The 21,511-nt window shown below is 33.6% G+C and overlaps 1 protein-coding gene across 3 annotated transcripts in view; it reads right to left on the reverse strand.

Annotated features, from left to right (window-relative positions):
- The window catches only part of LRP12 (LDL receptor related protein 12), a 99,618-nt gene that overhangs the window by 25,743 nt on the left and 52,364 nt on the right, over window positions 1-21,511 (reverse strand). For 2 of the 3 annotated variants that reach the window (XM_014345991.5, XM_055116846.2), the window contains exon 2: window positions 16,786-16,842. The exons of the other annotated variant lie outside the window; for it this stretch is intronic. In XM_014345991.5, the coding sequence (XP_014201477.2) occupies window positions 16,786-16,842 (57 nt within the window). The remainder of the gene's footprint in view (window positions 1-16,785; window positions 16,843-21,511) is intronic. 3 annotated transcript variants of the gene reach the window in all.

Raw genomic sequence — 21,511 nt, forward strand, 5'->3', positions numbered from 1 at the left:
TTTAGGAAATAAATATTTGTTTGAAATCAAAATCTTTACATGGTTTGAACTTCATCTTTCTATATTTTGACTATCCTCCCAGTTTAAAATACATCAAACTTGACCTTCTTTTGCTTACATTCATTCTATTCACACCTTTTCTATTGCTTAAACATAGTTATTTCAGCTATGGTCTGGCTAATTCTTCCTTAAGAATTAGTTTATATGTAATTGGCAAATAAATAAATCTTGTCAGTACAATGCAAAATTATGTAAGATCTTATTCCCAGCATGCTAATGATTTGAAATAACCAGAGGTAGAAGTTTTCAGAGTTTAAGAAAAAATATGAAAACCCTATAGAAGCTGCCTTTCTTTATTGCAAAATGTGGTTACTATTTTTGGCTAAAATTACTGCTTGGTTTTTGTCTCTATTAAGCTATCTTGGGAAGCTGCAAAATGCAGATGGAAATATGAAGACATCACACCACTATGAAAACAAAACAATTTAATTGATGAGGGATATCCCTGAAGTGTATTTTTAGTTTTGATTAAATTGGTCTCCATTAAAAGCAAATACCTTTAAGTGGGGGAGCATGAACCTATGCATATATGGCTGCAGAATATAGACTGATTCTAATTGTAAATGTCCACAGGTATTTGACTGTGCTAGTATTTGGATTGTTATTTTATTTGCTAGGGTTATACTTAAAAGGTATGTAGTTGTAAGTGATCTATGCCAACACTTCTCTCAGAAGCCTTGTTAGTCTTTGTTCATTTTGCTTCCTTAATACATCTCTTAATTACTTGCATCAATGTTTTAAATTTACTATTTTTATTTTTTTATAAAGATGGGGTCTCCCTATGTTGCCCAGGCTGGTCTTGAACTCTTGAGCTCAAATAATCCACTCTCCTTGGCCTCCCAGAGTACTGGGATTACAGGTGTGTGCCACCAAGCCCAGCCAGTATCAACTTTTTGTTTTACAAACATCATCTAATTTACGTTGGTCAGTTATCTTTAGATATAAACAAATATTCAAGTACTTTGGATAATGATGATCTACATTCTCTACTTTTTATAAATTTTCTATAACCCAGAAATAGAAATCCCCAAATTAAAGAGGTTCAAAATGTTTATTCAAAAGATAGCAACTTTCAAACGTAGATAGCATCTTCTTAGTAGGAACCTACAGGCTATCTGACTAGCCCCCACAAAAGCCTATTTAATTTACAGCTGAAGTAGTGTATAGGACATCTGAAATGAAAAAAAAAAAGGCAATGACATTATTATAATGCTAATGGTTAAACTATATGAAAAGATTAACTGAATACATATTTTTAAAATTTATCATGTAGGTTGTCAATTAAGAAAGGGAGAATTAACTGAAGAATGAACAGGTAGAGATCCTCTGATGGAGTTCTTAAGATTTTGGTATTAGTTTTCTCATTTAAAATATAAGATCTCACTGTATAGTTTAGAAAACAGGGCAAAGTTAACTGATGAAACACTGAAGACTTCTTGTTTTTACTTATACTATTTTAATAATCCTACAGAAAAGCACAGGACTATGGTTTTAAAACTAGATTAATGCATCATACTTATTATATTTAAATCAATTATTTAAAAAATTGGCAGTGCTCAGCCTCTATTAAGAAGACACATGAAAGAGGGAGGATCACTTCAAAATAATGTCAAGTTGTCTTACAATTTGAGATTTCATAGTTTCAAAACACCTAAAAAATTACAGAAAAAATACATATTTACAATTAGAGCTGAACTACTGTCAAAGAAAAAGTATAATTTCCTGCACCACAGATGAAGAACTGGGTTTTTAAAAACTGACGAGAGTTGATACTTCATGACAAAAAGTAGTTGACACTAAAAGTTATGTGAAATCTTTGTGACTTTGATTTTAATAAATCACAAAACTGAAATGCAAGTAAATGTCTGTTTATGTTTACTGACCACCTAACTTTATAAGACACATATGAAGGGCACAAAAGAAATAGAGAACTCATGCTCTCATGGAAATTATAGTTTTATAACAATGACATATACTTTTTAACTGAATCCAAGAAGCATATAACAGTTAATATGACAGCATACCAGATAATACAGTACATGATATAATGCATAACAAGTAACTTTAGGCAAAGTATCACATGTTCAGTTATACACATGGTGTAATTAAACAGAAACAAAGGCCGACCAAAAACCTATATTATACAAGTATAGAACAGAGAAGGTTATGCTTGACTATGAACAAAAGATTTCTTTCATAGAAGAGAAGTTGGTAGAGCCACAGAAAAGCATACTCTAAACTAGTTAAAAGAATTTAATGACCCAAATTCTATAGACAGCAGTCAAGCCAAGACAGACCTACTACAAAAGGAAGTGATATGATCCAAGTATTTTGTAAAGGTTATTGAGGGAAGAGAAACCAGTGAGGCAAAGAGATCACCTAAAAAGCAATTATAAAAACTCATCTTTTTGTACAATTTTACTTTATGAAAGTTTCACGACAGCAAAATCATGCTCACTCTGTTCATAAGCAAAGGATAATAGCATATATAGGTAACGGTGGTTAGTGTCATTTGGCCATCTCATTTTTCAGAGTACTGTATAGAGTGTATTATAAAGAATATTAATTCCATTATGGCTGATGAGTACAAAAGCAATTCCAAGTGTTGAAAACTAGTAAGAAGGATTTGATTCCAATGGAAATAAATGTACTTAAAGAAACCCACCATCTCCAAAATAAAAATTTGGTAAGCAAATGGTGTCTGGATTGAATGGCCATATGGGATGACAGTAAAAATTATTCTGAAAGTTAACAAGTGAATCATTCAATACATGGAAAATATTATGCTTATGCAAACAACTAAAGGCACCCAAACATGGAAAAAGCAGAGTATGTAGTTAGATGATTAGCATAAAAATCAGGTACCTCCTGGCCTACTGTTAATTTAGGAAAATAATAGCAGTTTGAAAACTTAAAAGGCTAAGTATGACACATAGTGCTGAGGATGAGATTTCTGCTTCAAGTCAGAAATATATGGTTTCCAAGTCCAAGAACTGTAAGTATCATTAAAGTGAAGCATGTATGCAGGCCTTGGATCCACAGCTGATGATAATGTTATAAAATTAACTAACACTTATTGAACTCTTACTACCTGTCAGGTACCTTAATACTTATTATTATTATCCCTATTTAACAGATAAGAAAAAAATGGAGGCACAGAGAAATTTGGTAATTTTTCTAAGGTCACAAAAAAGCTGTAAGTCTCAGAGCTGGGATGGAACCCAGGCAAGAGGCTTCATAAAAGCTGTATTCTTAACCACTAAGGCAAACTGCTGCCCACTAACGAACTCCCTATAACATCTGGAAAAATTACCAAGGAGGTGGAAGGGAGCCGTTTCAATAGCATTTAAATGACAAAAGTGGTCTATTCTAGAAAAATGAACTATTGGTCCTACATTAACATGGATAGAAAGGGTAGATAATCTATAATAACACAGAGAAAATAAGTATAGTTAGTAGTTTTAAAGCTTCTAAAGATTGATTCCTTATTTGCTACACATTATCTAAGAACTACAGGCAGAACTGACCAGCTTCTTAGTATCTTTGGTATTAAAAATTTTATAAACAGCATTCTAGAACCTACTTTTAATGATAAGAGAACATATATACATATAGTTAATTATGGGTAAGATGCTTAGGGCAAGGAGTAGAATAGTAGCAATAAGGGGATGAAGTGGAGGCTGAGGGAGACATTTCAAAGGAAAGAGCAACAGACAGATACTTAAAGACACTTAATAATGGACAGTCTGGAAAGCATACATGTTCAGCATAGAGTCTATGGGCCACTGAGAATACAAGGCAAGTGACCGACCAACTGTTGGAATCTGCAAGAAAAATAAGTTAGAGTACTATAGTTGCCCTTTGTTGGACTGCCATGTATAACATAACTAAGCCCTGTAACCTGAACAGGAAACACACGCCCACAGCTAGGCAGAAATGACTTTGATTCAAAAGTCCTCTTCCTGTATCTTGACTGTGTTTGTTGCCTAAATAGTGTCCTGATTTCTCTGACCCTCCAGACTCTTTAAATGGGGTTTTCTGACTCCTTGGCACCTGAGCCAAGCTGCGTTATAATGTGAATGTCAGAAGTCAACATTTTGAGGATGGACAGAGTTGGAAGGGGACAGAGATTGAACATGAGTAAGATTTCCTTAGAATTACTCCAAATTTCATTCTTTTTAAAAAAGAAGTTAGAAAACTGAACTTCTCCCTGTATGGGAATAATTACTAGCACTTGAACATAGGTTGAGTATCCCTAATCCAAAATGCTTGGGACCAAAAGTGTTTTGGATTTCAAAATTTGGAATATTTGCGCATACATACTGGTTGAACATCCCTAATCCAAAATCTGAAATGCTTCAATGAGTATTTCCTGTGAGCATCATGTCAGTGCTCTAAAAGATTCTGGAGCATTTCAAATTTCAGATTTTTAGATTAGGGATGCTCAACTTGTAGCAATATTTACTAGTCTAAGATGGGAAAGGTTTTAATTATGACTTGAAAGACAAGAATCAGGCAAGCAGAAAAAATGATATTAATCCATCACTCCCACTTAGGACTCTCATTACTCTGAGACTTATTATTAGAAACCGCAAGTGCCATGGCAAGTAGGAAATCTTATATCCAGCTGTTTATAATTTAAATATTCTTCTGCATTAGTACCGATATTTAAGACTGAATACAGCAATATATTTATTCATATTATTCTAAGTGACATTCTTTAAGGACCAAAATATTTTACTTGGCTATCAGCTGTAATCAAGGCAGGTAATTTCTTGGTATCTTGAAGGTCACTAATGTTCAGAACAATCAAACTATAATCAAGGGTTATACGGCAGTAAAATAAAATACAAAGTCAGAAGAGGCAAAAATATAAAGAGAGAAGGAGAAATTTAAAAAAAAAGCGGGTCATAGCACAGTATGAATGAAGATGAGGAGAGCAAAGAAACTGAATATACCCACCTAAAATGGAACTAACTAGCCAGCTTCACCCTGAAATTTCTTAGTAAGAATAATTTAGGATTTTGCTAACAATGCATAACGTAAGATGAATAGAGAAGATTCATCCTTTTATGCCTTTTTTAAAGGGCTTATGAGGGCAATTTTTTTTTTCCTGCAAGGGTATAAAAATTACTGACATGGTACCTACATTTTCCTATTTTAAGGACTACAGAAGACTAAAATGCTAAAGCAAGCTACTACTATTTCCCAAATGGGAAAAATTACTAATTTTTGAAGGTTACTGTGACTCTGGCTGGAAGCATAAAAAGGTAAGGCAGAAATCCTCACTTAAGCTAACAAACTGGCCTTGGAGCTCACGATTTTGTAAGTCATCTCTATCAGCTTTGACATAGTTTTTAGTATACTCACATCTTCTATGAGTGTTCCAGTTACTGTGTCTTTTGTCAAGGGTGGTACCCAGAAATAAACAATACCAGAGTACGTTTGCATGAAGAGTAAAGAAGAACTATCATTTGCTTGGTTCTGGATTCTGTATTTCTATTACTGCAGTTTAATATCAAATCACCCCCTTACTTACATCAGGCTGTTAGTCAACTGATACCCAAGTACAGTTTGCTTATCCACCAAGTGACTGGCTTTTGCACAACAGTTTCACAGTACATCCAATTAAAATTCATGCCTTGGCAAAAATTACAGATAACCAACATGTTATCACACTTTGAAGAGTTATTCCCAAAGTTACAGACTGGAAAAGAAAATGTCAAATGCTTGAACAGAGCTTGCCTTTTTACCTTCACTAGGTTTGGCTCACTCAATGAAATGGATATATCCATCAGATGAACTTCACTTCTACCATCTAAGCACTGCATACCCTGTCACAATACAACCTGTTCTGTCTATAGTTCTGGTACTCACACATGCTGTTCTAATGCTGGAGTTATTGTTTATTATAACATACAATGAGTATTCCTTATTCAAAATCCTTGGGACCAGAAGTATTTTGATTTTTTTTTTCAAATTCTGGAATATGTACAGATATATACTTACTAGTTGAGCATCCCAAAACCAAAAATCTGAAGTGTGAAATGCTCCAATGAGCATTTCCTTTGAGTGTTATGTCATTGCTCAAAATGTTTTGGATTTTGGAGCATTTTGATTTTTGGATTTTCAGATTTGGGATAGTCAACCTGTAATGTAACATAAAAATATAACATATAATTATTTTGTTATAAATACATAATTGTTCAATAAATATGTGATATATAATATAAAATAGGTTACAATTATATAATATAAAGATGTTTCATATAAGACATTGGCCATGATTCAATTATAGAGTATATAATATATAAATAATAATACCACCATTAGTTTCATTTCCAAAACTTGAAGGGAGTTCACTACTTTAAAACTTTAAGTGTCTCAGAAGTAAACTCTGAAGGTAGACAATGACTTTAAAAATTATTAGCATCCTATAGTAATGTTTTTATATATATATATCAAGAATGTACTCTGTCTCATATTCCCTACTCATTTTCTTTATATAAAGGATAGCTTCTTGGGTTCACACTATGTTCTGTTTTTATATTCTGAAATCCTAAAAACCCTAATGTATTAATAATCAACTAAAATGTAATAAGGCTTCTTTCTTTTCTTCATCTGAAACATGGATGAAAGACATTTTTATAACACTGGTCAAAAGAACTAGTGAAATTCTTCTCAGTAACTTTAACAAGAGGTCCAGGTACCTAATTGAATAATTGTAAAATAATATTAAAATTACATAGGAAAGGTGCAAAGGACCATTTGACCTGCTACTTTTTCATGTAACTTTTCTATATTTAAAAAATAATTGTAAACTTCTATCAGAGATAATTACAATTTAAGATTTCCTTTCAGATTCTTTATTTGGAAGATCTTAAACATTCTAGGATAATAAAAGCTTTATCAGACTAGATGTTCTTCCAGGAAAATTTCAAAATACCATGTTATAATATTTAAGCCCAAAGCTGTGGTTAAAAACAAAAGCCATTTTAATTTAGTACTCTCCATTATTACAAAATGTTAACTAATCTGAAAGCAAATTTATTGCAATTTAGAAAATATGTCCCTATTTTAAAGGCCACAACTAAATTATTAGTTGTAAAAGGCATACAGGATTAGCAATGTGCTAGGCCTTCGAATATTAGAATAGAAACTATAAAATGCAAATACATAAAAGCAAGAAAGGGTGATGATTTTGATAGAATAAAATTCTGACAGCATAAACAATACTTCAAAACTATCTGAAGTCTATTTTATATACTCTGCTAATTCAGTTAATATGAATAAGGATTAAGAAAGAAACTTCCTAAGTAAATATTCTCTCTCAGCTCACAGAAATGTCAGATTTGCCTGACAAAAGATTCTAAGTCAAATGCAGAGTAGACTCAAAATCAAGCTAACCTCAGACAGAGACTTCAGCTGTCATTAAAAGGTAGGAATATTTGGAAGTTGTATCATTGGTAATTGGAAATACCATGTTAATCTTCCTATGTAAAAAAAGCTTCTGCCTGAGAAAGCAGCAAGCCTTAACATCTGTTCCTATTAGCAACCAGAAAATATTTTATAAACTTCAGGCTAGTTTTTGCCTAACTATAAAGGAAAGCAAATCTCATTCTCTTATTCTTTGCGATGTCACAACTCCAGGCCATGAATCAAGAAGAAAAGAAAATGTTACTTAAAAAAAACAGTTTGACAGCAAATAAAAGGTTGAGACTTTAATGGAAACATAATAAGAAAAAAAGTTAAGCAAGAAAAACATGATTGTACTGAAAGTAAATGCAGACAACTGTGTAAATTAGTACATCCTTTTTGGAAGGCAATCTGTCAAAAAGTTTCTAGAGTCATTAAATTATTTATGACCTGTGATACAGTAATTTCACTTTCAGAAATGTATGCTAAGGAAATATTCTTAGAAATAAAAAAGGCTAGATACACAGTTGACCTTCGAACAACATGGGTTTGAATTGTGTAAGTCCACTTATACATGGATTTTTTCCAGCAAATACATTGGAAAATTTTTTGGAGATTTGTGACAATTTGAAAAACCTTGCAGACAAATCACATAGACTGGAAATTTTGAAAAAAAATTAGGTATATCATGAACGCATATATATGTAAAATACTAGTCTATCATTTACTACCATAAAAAATACACTAACCTATTATAAAGAGTTAGAATTTATCAAAACCTACACAAACACTTGCAGACCACACACAGCACCATTTACATTCAAGAGAAGTATAAAGATGAATACTAAATCATAACTGAATAAAATTAATTATAGGACATACTATACAACTAATAATTCTGTAGCCACCTCCCATTGCTATTTTGGTCAGCTCAATTTGCAAGTATCTGCTTAAATCGCTGTGTGATGCTAATCATCTCCATGTGAGCAGTTGTTATCTCCAGTAAATTGTGTGTCACAGTACAATGTGATCTCTGGTGGTTCTCGCTTATTTTTCATTGTGTTTAGTGCAATACCATAAACCCCAAATAACACCACGGGAACCATACAAAGTGCCACTAGTGATGTTGCAAGTGCTCCCAAGAAGCAAAGGAAAGTCATGACATTACAAGAAAAAGCCGAACTGCTTGATATGTACTGTAGACTGAGGTCTGCAACTGCAGCTGCCCATCTTATCAAACAGATGACTCATCTGTAAATAGATAATGTAAACTTACGGTATCAATAAATACAGTAGCATACTGTAAATGAATTTTCTCTTATGATTTTCTTAATAACATTTTCTTTTCTCTAGCTAACTTTAAGAATACAGCATTTAAGCCTGGGCACGGTGGCTCACACCTGTAATACCAGCACTTTGGGAGGCCAAGGTGGGCAGATCACTTGCACTCACAAGTTCAAGACCAGCCTGGGCAACATGGCAAAACCCCGTCTCTACAAAAACAAAAATTGGCTGGGCATGTGATGCGCACCTGTAGTCCCAGCTACTCGGGAGGCTGAGGTGGGAGGATGGCTTGAGCCCAGGAGGTGGAGGTTGCAGTGGGCTGAGATCATGCCGCTGCACTCCAGCCTGGGTGACAAAGTCAGACCCTGTCTCAAAAAAAAAAAAAAAGAATACAGTATTTAATACATATAACGTACATAAATTTAATTGAATGTTTATGTTGTTGTTAAGATTTCCAGTCAACAGCATGCTATTGAGTACTTAAACTTTTGGAGAATCAACAATTATATATGGCTTTTCTTCCACTATGCAGGGAATTGGTGCCCCTAACCACCATGTTGTTCAAGGGTCAACTGTATATGAATATGTCTCTTGAGCATGATCCAAATTAGGCAAAATCCATTGGAAACAATCCATTGTAATGAAGTCACATGATGGAAATTTTATGCAGGCATTAAAATAATGAATATGAAGGCTAAGGGAAAAATGTACATAGTGTTAAACAGAAAGAGCAGGAGATAAAATTAGGGATAATTCAAATGCATATACAATTATTTTTAAGGTATGTACACAAAAGGACAAATAAAAAATTTAATATACTACTATTAATTATTGTAGGAAGGTAGGGTTAATGGGTGATTTTCTTAATCTTTTTGCTTTTTTCTAAATGTTTAATGCAACTTGTGTAATAGAATTTGTGAAAACAAAAAACTTGATTTAGAAGTAATCAAGAATAAAGACAGCATAAATTATTTCTAGAATATCCTGATTAAAGTCAATATCACAGATTACAGAGTAATTCAGTTTAAAGTAGATATATTTTAAAAAATCAAATATATTTGTTTAATGTGTACAAGGGCCTTGTGGTAAATTAACTTGACGTAAGATATATTTCATTCTATGTAGCAGATGAGCAGTAATTTGGTAATTTTAAACATTTCAAAAAGAAACATATAATTTAGACACTTTTTAAAAAAGCGATTAAAAGAGCCTTCCTACTCTCTTATGTATGCAATTAAATTACTTGGCAGTTTCTGTGGTATAATTCATAATGATTTTCATATATTATTAAATTTATAAAAATACCATTTGTCTTTTCTCCTTTCTCTAGCTTATATATGAAGAGAGATTTAAAATTCTGAACCAAGAAAAGTTCTAAATTAAAATAAGTACAAAAATTAAGATTTTATCCAATATTATTTCCCATTATATAACAACTAGATACATACTTTTTGATAATTTAACTACAATTTCTTATGCCAACCCTGTAGCATCAGAACGAGCAAAAAGGCAAAGATTTATCTTTCCTGGCAAGGATTTGAGGAGGAAGAAGATGTAAATAAACAGAATATTAAAAACAGAACAAATTATTCCAAGCACAAGAACCAAAAATATATTATTAATTAGAAATTAGTAATTCCCCCAAAAATTCATGAGTAAACAAAATGAAGCCCTTAATACTATGCCTAATAAGAAAAGTTAATATTAATTCATTTACTACTCACCAGATATTTTAACTAGGCTTTTTACAAATTCATATTCTAACTTAATATGTTCATTATTTGCCATAATGTGCCTTAGTACATTAAGACCATATTATATAAGAGCTATGACAAACCCACAGCCAATATCATACTGAATGGGCAAAAACTGGAAGCATTCCCTTTGAAAACTGGCACAAGACAGGGATGCCCTCTCTCACCACTCCTATTCAACATAGTGTTGGAAATTCTGGCCAGGGCAATTAGGCAGGAGAAGGAAATAAAGGGTATTCAATTAGGAAAAGAGGAAGTCAAATTGTCCCTGTTTGCAGACGACATGATTGTATACCTAGAAAACCCCATTGTCTCAGCCCAACATCTCCTTAAGCTGATAAGCAACTTCAGCAGTCTCACGATACAAAATCAATTGTACAAAAATCACAAGCATTCTTATACACCAATAACAGACAGAGAGCCAAATCATGAGCGAACTCCCATTCACAATTGCTTCAAAGAGAATAAAATACTTAGGAATCCAACTTACAAAGGACGTGAAGGACCTCTTCAAGGAGAACTACAAACCACTGCTCAATGAAATAAAAGAGGATACAAACAAATGGAAGAACATTCCATGCTCATGGGTAGGAAGAATCAATATGATGAAAATGGCCATACTGCCCAAGGTAATTTACAGGTTCAATGTCATCCCCATCAAGCTACCAATGACTTCCTTCACAGAATTGGAAAAAACTATTTTAAAGTTCATATGGAACCAAAAAAGAGCCCGCATCACCAAGTCAATCCTAAGCCAAAAGAACAAAGCTGGAGGCATCACGCTACCTGACTTCAAACTATACTACAAGGCTACAGTAACCAAAATAGCATGGTACTGGTACCAAAACATAGATATAGAGCAATGGAACAGAACAGAGCCCTCAGAAATAACGCCGCATATCTACAACTATCTGATCTTTGACAAACCTGAGAAAAACAAGCAATGGGGAAAGGATTCCCTATTTAATAAATGGTGCTGGGAAAAGTGGCTAGCCATATGTAGAAAGCTGAAACTGGATCCCTTCCTTACACCTTATACAAAAATTAATTCAAGATGGATTAAAGACTTAAATGTTAGACCTAAAACCAGAAAAACCCTAGAAGAAAACCTAGGCATTACCATTCAGGACATAGGCATGGGCAAGGACTTCATGTCTAAAACACCAAAAGCAATGGCAACAAAAGCCAAAATTGACAAATGGGATCTAATTAAACTAAAGAGCTTCTGCACAGCAAAAGAAACTACCATCAGAGTGAACAGGCAACCTACAAAATGGGAGAAAATTTTCGCAACCTACTCATCTGACAAACGGCTAATATCCAGAATCTACAATGAACTCAAACAAATTTACAAGAAAAAAACAAACAACCCCATCAAAAAGTGGGCAAAGGATATGAACAGACACTTCTCAAAAGAAGACATTTATGCAGCCAAAAGACACATGAAAAAATGCTCACCGTCACTGGCCATCAGAGAAATGCAAATCAAAACCACAATGAGATACCATCTCACACCAGTTAGAATGGCAATCATTAAAAAGTCAGGAAACAACAGGTGCTGGAGAGGATGTGGAGAAATAGGAACACTTTTACACTGTTGGTGGGACTGGAAACTAGTTCAACCATTGTGGAAGTCAGTGTGGCGATTCCTCAGGGATCTAGAACTAGAAATACCATTTGACCCAGCCATCCCATTACTGGGTATATACTCAAAAGACTATAAATCATGCTGCTATAAAGACACATGCACACCTATGTTTACTGCGGCACTATTCACAATAGCAAAGACTTGGAACCAACCCAAATGTCCAACAATGATAGACTGGATTAAGAAAATGTGGCACATATACACCATGGAATACTATGCAGCCATAAAAAATGATGAGTTCATGTCCTTTGTAGGGACATGGATGAAATTGGAAATCATCATTCTCAGTAAACTATTGCAAGGACAAAAAACCAAACACCGCATGTTCTCACTCATAGATGGGAATTGAACAATGAGAACACGTGGACACAGGAAGGGGAACATCACACTCTGGGGACTGTTGTGGGGTAAGGGGAGCGAGGAGGGATAGCATTAGGAGATATATCTAATGCTAAATGACAAGTTAATGGGTGCAGCACACCAGCATGGCACTTGTACACATATGTAACTAACCTGCACATTATGCACATGTACCCTAAAACTTAAAGTATAATAATAAAAAAAAGAAAAAAAAAAGACCATATTATAGGTACAGTTTGCACATTTACTTCTGCTATTAAGTGATAAGTTCCTTCAGATAATATTTTACTCACCACTTACTTCCACCCTCCTTGGCACAAGGTCCTATCAGGTGCTTGATACATGTTAAATGAATTGAATTCATTGCCAACAGGGTGACTATACAGCCTGATTTGTCCAGAACAGTCCTGGTTTTGTCACTGGTGCAGCATAATTAAAAATAATGTATTATTTCGCTTTCAAAGTGTCCTGATTTGGAAAATAAATTACCTGATAACACTAGGTGCAGACAATTAAAATTCTTTCTAAAATCATCAATATACTTTCCAAAGTGCAAACGACAATCCAGCAGGGCACTGAGCACCGGCAAATGGAGTAGCAGAGGTGAAAAGAGCAGGGGAAGAGCAGAAATAGATGGCAGCACAGAATACTGAAGCATCTCACCATTTCTGTGGCTTGCTGATCTCAACAGAAAGCAAGTCCTGCATTTTGAGATTTTTCCAAAGGCTAGCTCTCTATTTAGACCAGCACTGAAGGGGCCCTACTTTCTACTGGGGATGCAAGGATTTCAGAAAGCTTATACTCTATTAAACATTACATCTATAGCTCCGTACTGGCCACAGAAAAAATGCAATGAGGCCGGGCACGGTGGCTCATGCCTGTAATGCCAGCACTTAGGGAGACCAAGGTGGGCAGATCACTTGAAGTCAGGAGTTTGAGACCAGCCTGGCCAACATAGTGAAACCACGTCTCTATTAAAAATACAAAAATTAGCTGGGCGTGGTGGCGCACACCTGTAGTCCCAGCTACTTGGGAGACTGGGGCAGGAGAATCGCTTGAACCCAGAGGCAGCGGTCGTAGTGAACTGAGATCACAACACTGTACTCCAGCCTGGCCAACAGAGAGAGTGAGACTCCATCTCAAAAAAAAAAAAAAAAAATAGCAATGACTCTGTGTACCCAGACATACCTCTGGAAACAGCATCCATTTATTTTTAATAATATAATTGGAATAGATTTCATGTATTATTCTTCTCATTCTGTTAGAAAGATTTTGTAAGATGAGACTTTAGAAAAAATAAGCCATGAATAAGGTTTTACCCACTTCTGAAATGGAGTATTTTATTGACGAATAAATATATTTAATTAAAACACACATTTTGTTATGGCCTGAAATGTGTTGCCTCCAAAACTCATATTTTAGAGTCTAACCCTAATACATCAGAACGTAACTGGATTTGGAGAGAGAGTCTTTACAGAGTTAAAGAGTTAAAGTTAAAATGAGGTCATATGTGTGGCCCTAATCCAATGACTGGTGTCCTTATAAGAAGAGGAGATCAGGACAGCACACACAGAGGGGAGACTATGTGAAGACAGTAAGAAGACACCCATTTATAAGCCAAAGAAAAAGAACTCAGAAGAAACCAACCCTGCTGACACCTGGATCTCAGAATTCTAGCCTGCAAAACAGTGAGAAAATAAATTTATGTTGTTTAAGTTACCTAGACCGGGACATCTTGTTATGGTAGCCCTAGAAAACTAATACATATTTCTAAATGTGTATCTGAAATTCAGAAGAAAAAAAAGATTAAAAAATGTAAAATATCTTTACTGCTGATTTCTTTCTTCAAACAGAAATTTATTTAAGGGTATTATCAATGCTCAAGAAGAGCCTAGTGAATCACAAGTAAACAGCTAAAAATAAGTATAATCTAAAATTCAGAATATAGTACTATATCTATCTAAATTTCCAAATTTTCATAAGTTCTCATACTCTGTAATAATCTGCATAACTCAGCAAATCTGCATTTGCAAGTGATCAATGCACATTATAAAAACATACATGGTAAGAAAATTGATTCAAAGGGTAAGAAAGACCCAATTAGATTTTAATGTAACAGAGCACAAAACGCTCAATGATATGGTTTCAGATTCCACATTGCAACTAACCTTAAAGAAACTACCTCGTGTTGAGTTTTGGTGTAGTATCACAGAATATTCACAATTATCTGAAAAAGGCTATTAAAATATTCCTTTCTTTTCCAATTATACGTCACTGTGAGGCTGGCCTGTCTCCTAGTATGTCAAACAAAACATGATGTTGCAAAAGACTGAATGCGGAAACAGATATGAGAATCTAGCTATCTTCTTTTAAGTCAATCATTACTTTATAAAATTATAAAACAATGCTGTTCTTATTGATGTTTTTTGTTTTGAAATATATATTTTTCATAAAACCATACTACATATTGATGTAAACATGCAATAGGTTACTGTTATTTTTAATTGAACTAATGAGTTTTAAAACAAATTCTCAGTTTTAATTTCTAACATAGTAAATATTGGTAGCTGTAGCCCATATAAACAAAAACTCTTTTAAGTCCTTGTTACAGACTGAACTGTGTCCCCCCTCAAGCCCATATGTGGAAGCCCTAACTCCCAATGTGACTGTATTTGGAGACACAGCCTTTAAGGAGGTAACTGAGGTTAAATGAGGTCATAAGGATGGGACCCTAATACCATAGGACTCATGTTCTTATTAGAAGAAGAGGCACAAGAGACCTCTTGCTTTCTCTGAACATTCATAGAAAAAAGGCCATGTGAGGACACAATGAGAAGGTGGCCATCTACAGGCCAGGAAAAGAGGTCTCACCAGGGACCAACCCTGGCAGCACTTTGATGTTGGACTTTCAGAACTGTGAGAAAAACTGATGTCTGTTATTTAAGCCATCCACAGTAGTATTTTGTTGCAGCAGCGCACGTAGACTAAAACAGGCCTCAGTAGTTTTTAAAAGTTTATAATGGGTCCTGAGACCAAAACTTTTGAAAACTACTGAATTAAACAGTAACCATTTGGTTGTATAAATTAAAATGTTTGTAAACAAACATACTTTATAGTTACAACTTGGAAAAGTAATTATAATTCTCATTAACTATTCAAAATGCAAAGAAAAAGGGAGAAGGCCATCTTTAAAATAACCTTACTGTTATTTGATAAATACAATTATATATCATTTGAGAATGTATTTTTAAAAAAGTGAAACAAACTATGAAAAAAAATTGATGCAGGCACTGAAGCACTTGCTTTGCGTTTTCAGGAAACTAGGCTTGTTGGGCTTGATGTGTTTGACTAGGGCATACTAACCCTTAGAGTATTTGTGAAGTCTATTAACTTTCTGAATACAAAGTCAGACATAAAACAAAAGAACAGGATTTGCTTCATGTGAGGAAAAAAGAACCAAACAAATTACAAGATGACACAAAGAAGTTAATCAATGGATTGATAAATACACTAAGTACAGTTTTAACCACACAAAACTTATCAATATAGGGAAATAATAAATGAACAGTAAGAAAACCTATTTCAATATATGCAAAAATAAATATTTTAGTTCTCCTAGTAACTGTGGTTGACAGCAAAAATGGTAACGGAGCTGTGGAAGTGGCCTAAGAATAAAAATTTTAGTAGTTATAAGTCTTTAAGTAATTATAAAGTTATAAAGTAATTATAAGTTATAAAAGCCTAGATGAGTATAAAAAATACATTAACCACAATGATGAATTTCTGAATTTCATGGACACAAGTATATTGTGTTGCTTTTAACAGCAAATAAACTGTGCGCTCAAATACAATAGTTATATGTAGAGTAGTACTATAAAAATCAAGCAAAAAGCTTAATTTCTAAGGCTCTAATCCTAGGGATAGCATTCAAAATCACATTTCAGTAAATTTCATGTCACATAACTTTGTATGGAAAGAAAATACTAATTCAACTTGAGCTAACTTTTCTCTAGGTTCAACGTTTGTATGAAAAAATAATTATGCAGTCCGTTTGGAAAAGTATAATCAATCCACGGGCATGCAAGTATCAGTTTTATCTTATGAGAATTTCTCCATGTTCCAGTTACTTCATTCCTTATTACATGCTGCAAAAAGCAGTAATAATTTTTATAGCCAAATATCACTTCGTAAGATACCAGGTGGCTTTCAATATTTACCATATAAGTCATGCATGAAATTTAAACATTACAAAAAATGACTTACCAGTTGACACTCCTGAAATATGCACATTTTCAGAATGTTCTGCAAGAGCACCATTTCCTAAAATTAAACATAATGAATAAACTAATATCCAAGATAAAATTACAAAATTTTTTCAGATCCTCCCTTTAAAAGAGAAACAACTACATAGAGCTCCTTTTAATATAGAGAAGCTAAAGTTTCTTATAATAATCTTCAAGACAATACTAGGAAGCTCAAAATCATAATAGTAATGGGGAAAACAAACATTTTAGAAATCTCAACAAGGTAGTGTTATATATAAAGGTCAAATAGATAGATCTGATCAACACCAGAAAGAATTTTCTATCAATTAATAATCAAAAGGGAAGTCAGTACTGCTACAAGAAAAAAGAGAATACAGCTTGTTAAAAATAGCATTCCCCTAAAAGCGTGTCCAAATCAGCCACAAGTCGGTGTAATATCTGTCACGGCCACATATGTTGGTACTTAAAAAAAAAAAAAAAAAGTCTTGCATTGTCTTCTAAATCTTCAAAAAAATCTTTCAAATTTTTCTCACCAACAATTCTAACAATCTTAAATATTGCGAATATTTACTCCCTCAAATTAATGTAAGCAATGTCTCTTCAGATATTTGTCTTAAAATTTTGTATTTTATACATCATTAGTTCTAAAGGTTTCTCTCTTTACCCATTAGTTGGATCTGGCATCACAACAGCTCAGAAACCGAACAGACAAAGAATTCTCCTTGGAGTCAGGTGGGGAAGGAAGCTAGTCAGAAAAAGCTTAGAAGGCAAAAGCAGAATTTTCTTTCATGGTTGAGAGTGGAGAAAATAGCAAATATTGTAATTAACAACTTTTTGTTTACAAGTATCACACTTCTATAATTGCTTGAATATTGTATTGCACCCCCCACCCCAATGCACTAAGCTGTAGGAGAACAGAATTTGTGTTTATTTGGCTCCCCACTGTAGGCACAGTTCCTGATACAGAGGAGGCGCACAAATAGCTGAAAGATGAATAAATGAGGGATGTCCTGATGATTAAAATGAAGTCATGCCCATTAAGCACTTGATATAGTGCCTGGCACATAGCATTGAACAGGTGTTGATTTTTGTAACTGTGTAAAGTATATTATTGTTACTAAAGAAAAAATAACAGCGATAAAACAATATTTTTGGTTCAACTACAGCTATACCCTTCAAAATGAAAACATACATTATATTTCCCTCAATTAAGAATGAAACAGTGGAAATGATGAGATAGGTGGGAAGGCCATATTAAGTATACAAATAAATGATTATATTCATTTTAAGTACTCTGCACTGATGCCAAAAAAGGCACAATTTCTTTTTCTCATTTATTGTTAAATGTCACACATACAGAATTGAAATGACCAGAAAGACTGTACCCATTTCTTTACCACACAAAACTTATAAAAACAGGCAGCAGAAACAAAACATGAAACTGATTCAATAAAATACCTAAGAAGGTTTGCCAAAGGTCAGTATAAACTGCCTAAATCCTTGCTACTCACGAGTAGACTAGCAGTACTGGCCACCTTGGGAGTGTGCTAGAAATGCAGAGACTCAGGCTCATTCCAGATTATGGAATCTGAATTTATATGCACACTTAGTGATCTATATGCACATTAAAGTTTAAGAAGCACTGGCAAGGTTTGGGCTTAAATCTTCTACTTCTATATTATACATTGCTACAAATCACAGTTACATAATTTGTGATACTAATGTTTCCAGTATCTGTAAGATAGCATATTATGCTCAGGAGAGTTTTAATATCAGATTTTACTTTTTTAAAAAAGAGACAGGGTCTGACTATGTTGCCCAGGCTGGACTAGAACTCTTGGGCTCAAGCAATCCTCCTACCTTAGCCTCCCGAGCAGCTGGGACTACAGGAGTGTACTATCACACCCAGTTTAGATATATTTTAAACATGAAATCTTTTTTCCAGTTTGGTAAACAGAGCAAAAACAGAAGGCAAAAAAGCAGCATAATGTAATATTGAAGACTGTGGATTCTGAGCTATATTGCCAGGATTCTAAAACCAGCTCCATTACTTCTTGCTGTGCAATTTAGGGCAAGTTACCCAATCTCTCTGTGCCTCAATTTCATGTTTTAAAATGGAAATAATACCTACCTTATAGGGCTTAGTGAACTTCTTTATAATAGCAAAAAAAAAAAAAAAAAATCTAAAACTATTATCAACATGCACAGGAATAAACTGATACAGCCTTATAATATTCAATAAACAAATAATTATATATATACTAACTTGGATAGATACACATATTAAATTAAAAATGTTTCAGATGAGCAGTAAAGTATGATTTAATTTTAACTTTAAAATTATGTATGTATAGTTTATAATATGCAGATGTTAAACATGTCATATGTATGTCTATGCATTTATATAAACACTGATGAGCCTAAGGGTATAACACTGATGTGGAGGAAAACCTCTGGAACTGGAATTAGAGAGGAAGATTTGAATTGTATACTTTAGCATTGGCCAAATTTGTTACAAACAGGCACAGATTTCTTTAAAAATTTTATTTATATTACAAAAAAGGAGAAACAGGTGAACAGAATATATAGTTCATTCCCATCATTCTGGATAAACAGAAATCTGGTAAATATCATGCTAATTATAACATATTAAAATTTCATTAAAGTATTAATGATTTTAAAAAATGGTTAACACTTTAAAACAGAAAACATGATACTGCCAATTAATTTCCCATACATTTACTCTAGCTTAAAAACAATACTATTTAGAAGTTAAATCAATGATAATTTCTGTTAACATCAAAGTGATGTTTCTGCTTCTGAACATCACTTGAAGAAGTGGGCTACTTAATTTATGTGTACTACCATTCTAAAAAATATGTTTACGAAGATGTCACTTTCAATTATTTCTAGGTTACCAGTAGATAGCCCAAAGAAAATCGCTTTGTTAACACAAAGCAAATTACATTCTCCTTAATGCCCCCTCCCAAACCCCAAGAAAATTTCTTATATATGAATATGAACACCCACCACCAATCTTACTATGACTAGTGTTCAAATGCAGCCATGTCAGATATTTTTTCAGACGTCACCCTTTAGAGGTAGCAAATACTGAAAAAAAAAAAAAAAGTCTGATAAAACATTACTTCTTTAACTACACATTAGCAGCTAATTATGTAATGAACCAGTTAAGTAGATAAACCCTAAAAAAGATTTTTCACGTACGAAAAAGTTTGATTATCACCTAAATCAGAAAATAGTTTGTTATGACAATTTTTTGGTCTCACTAAACACCAAGAAGTAATCAACCAACCCCATTTATTGCTTTCTGTAGTTTTGACTACAATATGAGAGAGAATCAACTAAAATAGATGCTGCTTTAGGAAAGAAACTATACAACAGTGATATGAAGTTTAAGTTCTAGAGTCAGACTCCTGTAATAAAACCCCAGCTCTACTATTTATATAGTCATGAACTTCAAATGACTCCTAAGATTCAGTTTGCTCACTTATATAATGGGGACGTTATCATAAGAGAATGTCTAAATTTATAGTCTGTGCATCCCTGTTGCTTTATTAACTTTCTGTCTTCTTTTATATATTTCTGTCCTTTTTATTTAAGAACTAAAGTTCTTAAGAATAGCTAATAAATACACCTAAGATTTGATAGGTATGTACCAGCCAAATCCTAAGTGCCTTACAAGCGTTCACTCAGCTAATCCTTAAAACAACAGTTCATTTTACAAATGAGAAAACCAAAGCTTCTAGTAGTTTGGTAATTTTTTTTTCCAAAGAGCTAGTAACTGCATGGATTGAACATTCAAATACACAGTCATTAAAAAGTCTGTATTCCTCACCTCTTAAAAAGATTTCAGGTTCAATACTAATTCCCACAACATTAAAAAGTTTGTGTTCCTTACTTTTTTTAAAAAAGGATTCAGACATGAATATATTTCTTGCTTGTAAAAGAAATAGTGCTTAGCTCTCAGAATTAAAATCTACCTGCCACAGCATTCCAATTTGTAAGAAAAACATTGGTTTAAAAGTTAAATGACTGTCAGCTACAAGAAATGAAAATGCTCAGCTTCCTACAATTTCTTTTCTACTGCTCAGTGAGAATAGTTATCAAATATAAACACATATATAAACATATAAAACAAAAAAGCAAAGATGGTTCCTATTTTATTGTACTTAAGGGAAAAGTTCATAATCCTAATAGGGCTTGCCAAGCTCTCCACAGTCCGATTCTTCCTAACTACTTCTAAATCTTTATCTCTTGTGACCCACTTTCCCATTCTATCTCTTCTTTCCAGTAATAATGGATCTCCTTTAGAAAAGTATCAACTGTCTCTCTTGCCTTTGGATTTTCATTAAACATTATTTCTTTAGGGAGGTATCTCTTGATTCTCCCATACTAGGTTAGGTCATTCTGTTATAGACTCCTTCAGTATCTGACACTGTCACTTTTTGAAAATTTATCACATTTGTTTTATCTGTGTAATGCCTATATTCCTTACTAGATCTTAATTTTGGGGTGGGGGGAGTATTCTGATGGGACACAGCAGGGTTTTGTTTTGCAACCCCAGCAACTAGTACAAAACATAACACATAGCAGGGAATACTTAGTCCATGTAAGTAAGAGGCATGCAGAGTCCCTGCTCCTGAAGAGTTGGTAATCTGTTGACAAAATAATTGAAAATATATAAAACAGAAGCAAACAAAATA

The sequence above is a fragment of the Pan paniscus genome, chromosome 7 (assembly GCF_029289425.2).
Source record: "Pan paniscus chromosome 7, NHGRI_mPanPan1-v2.0_pri, whole genome shotgun sequence".
NCBI lineage: Eukaryota > Metazoa > Chordata > Mammalia > Primates > Hominidae > Pan > Pan paniscus.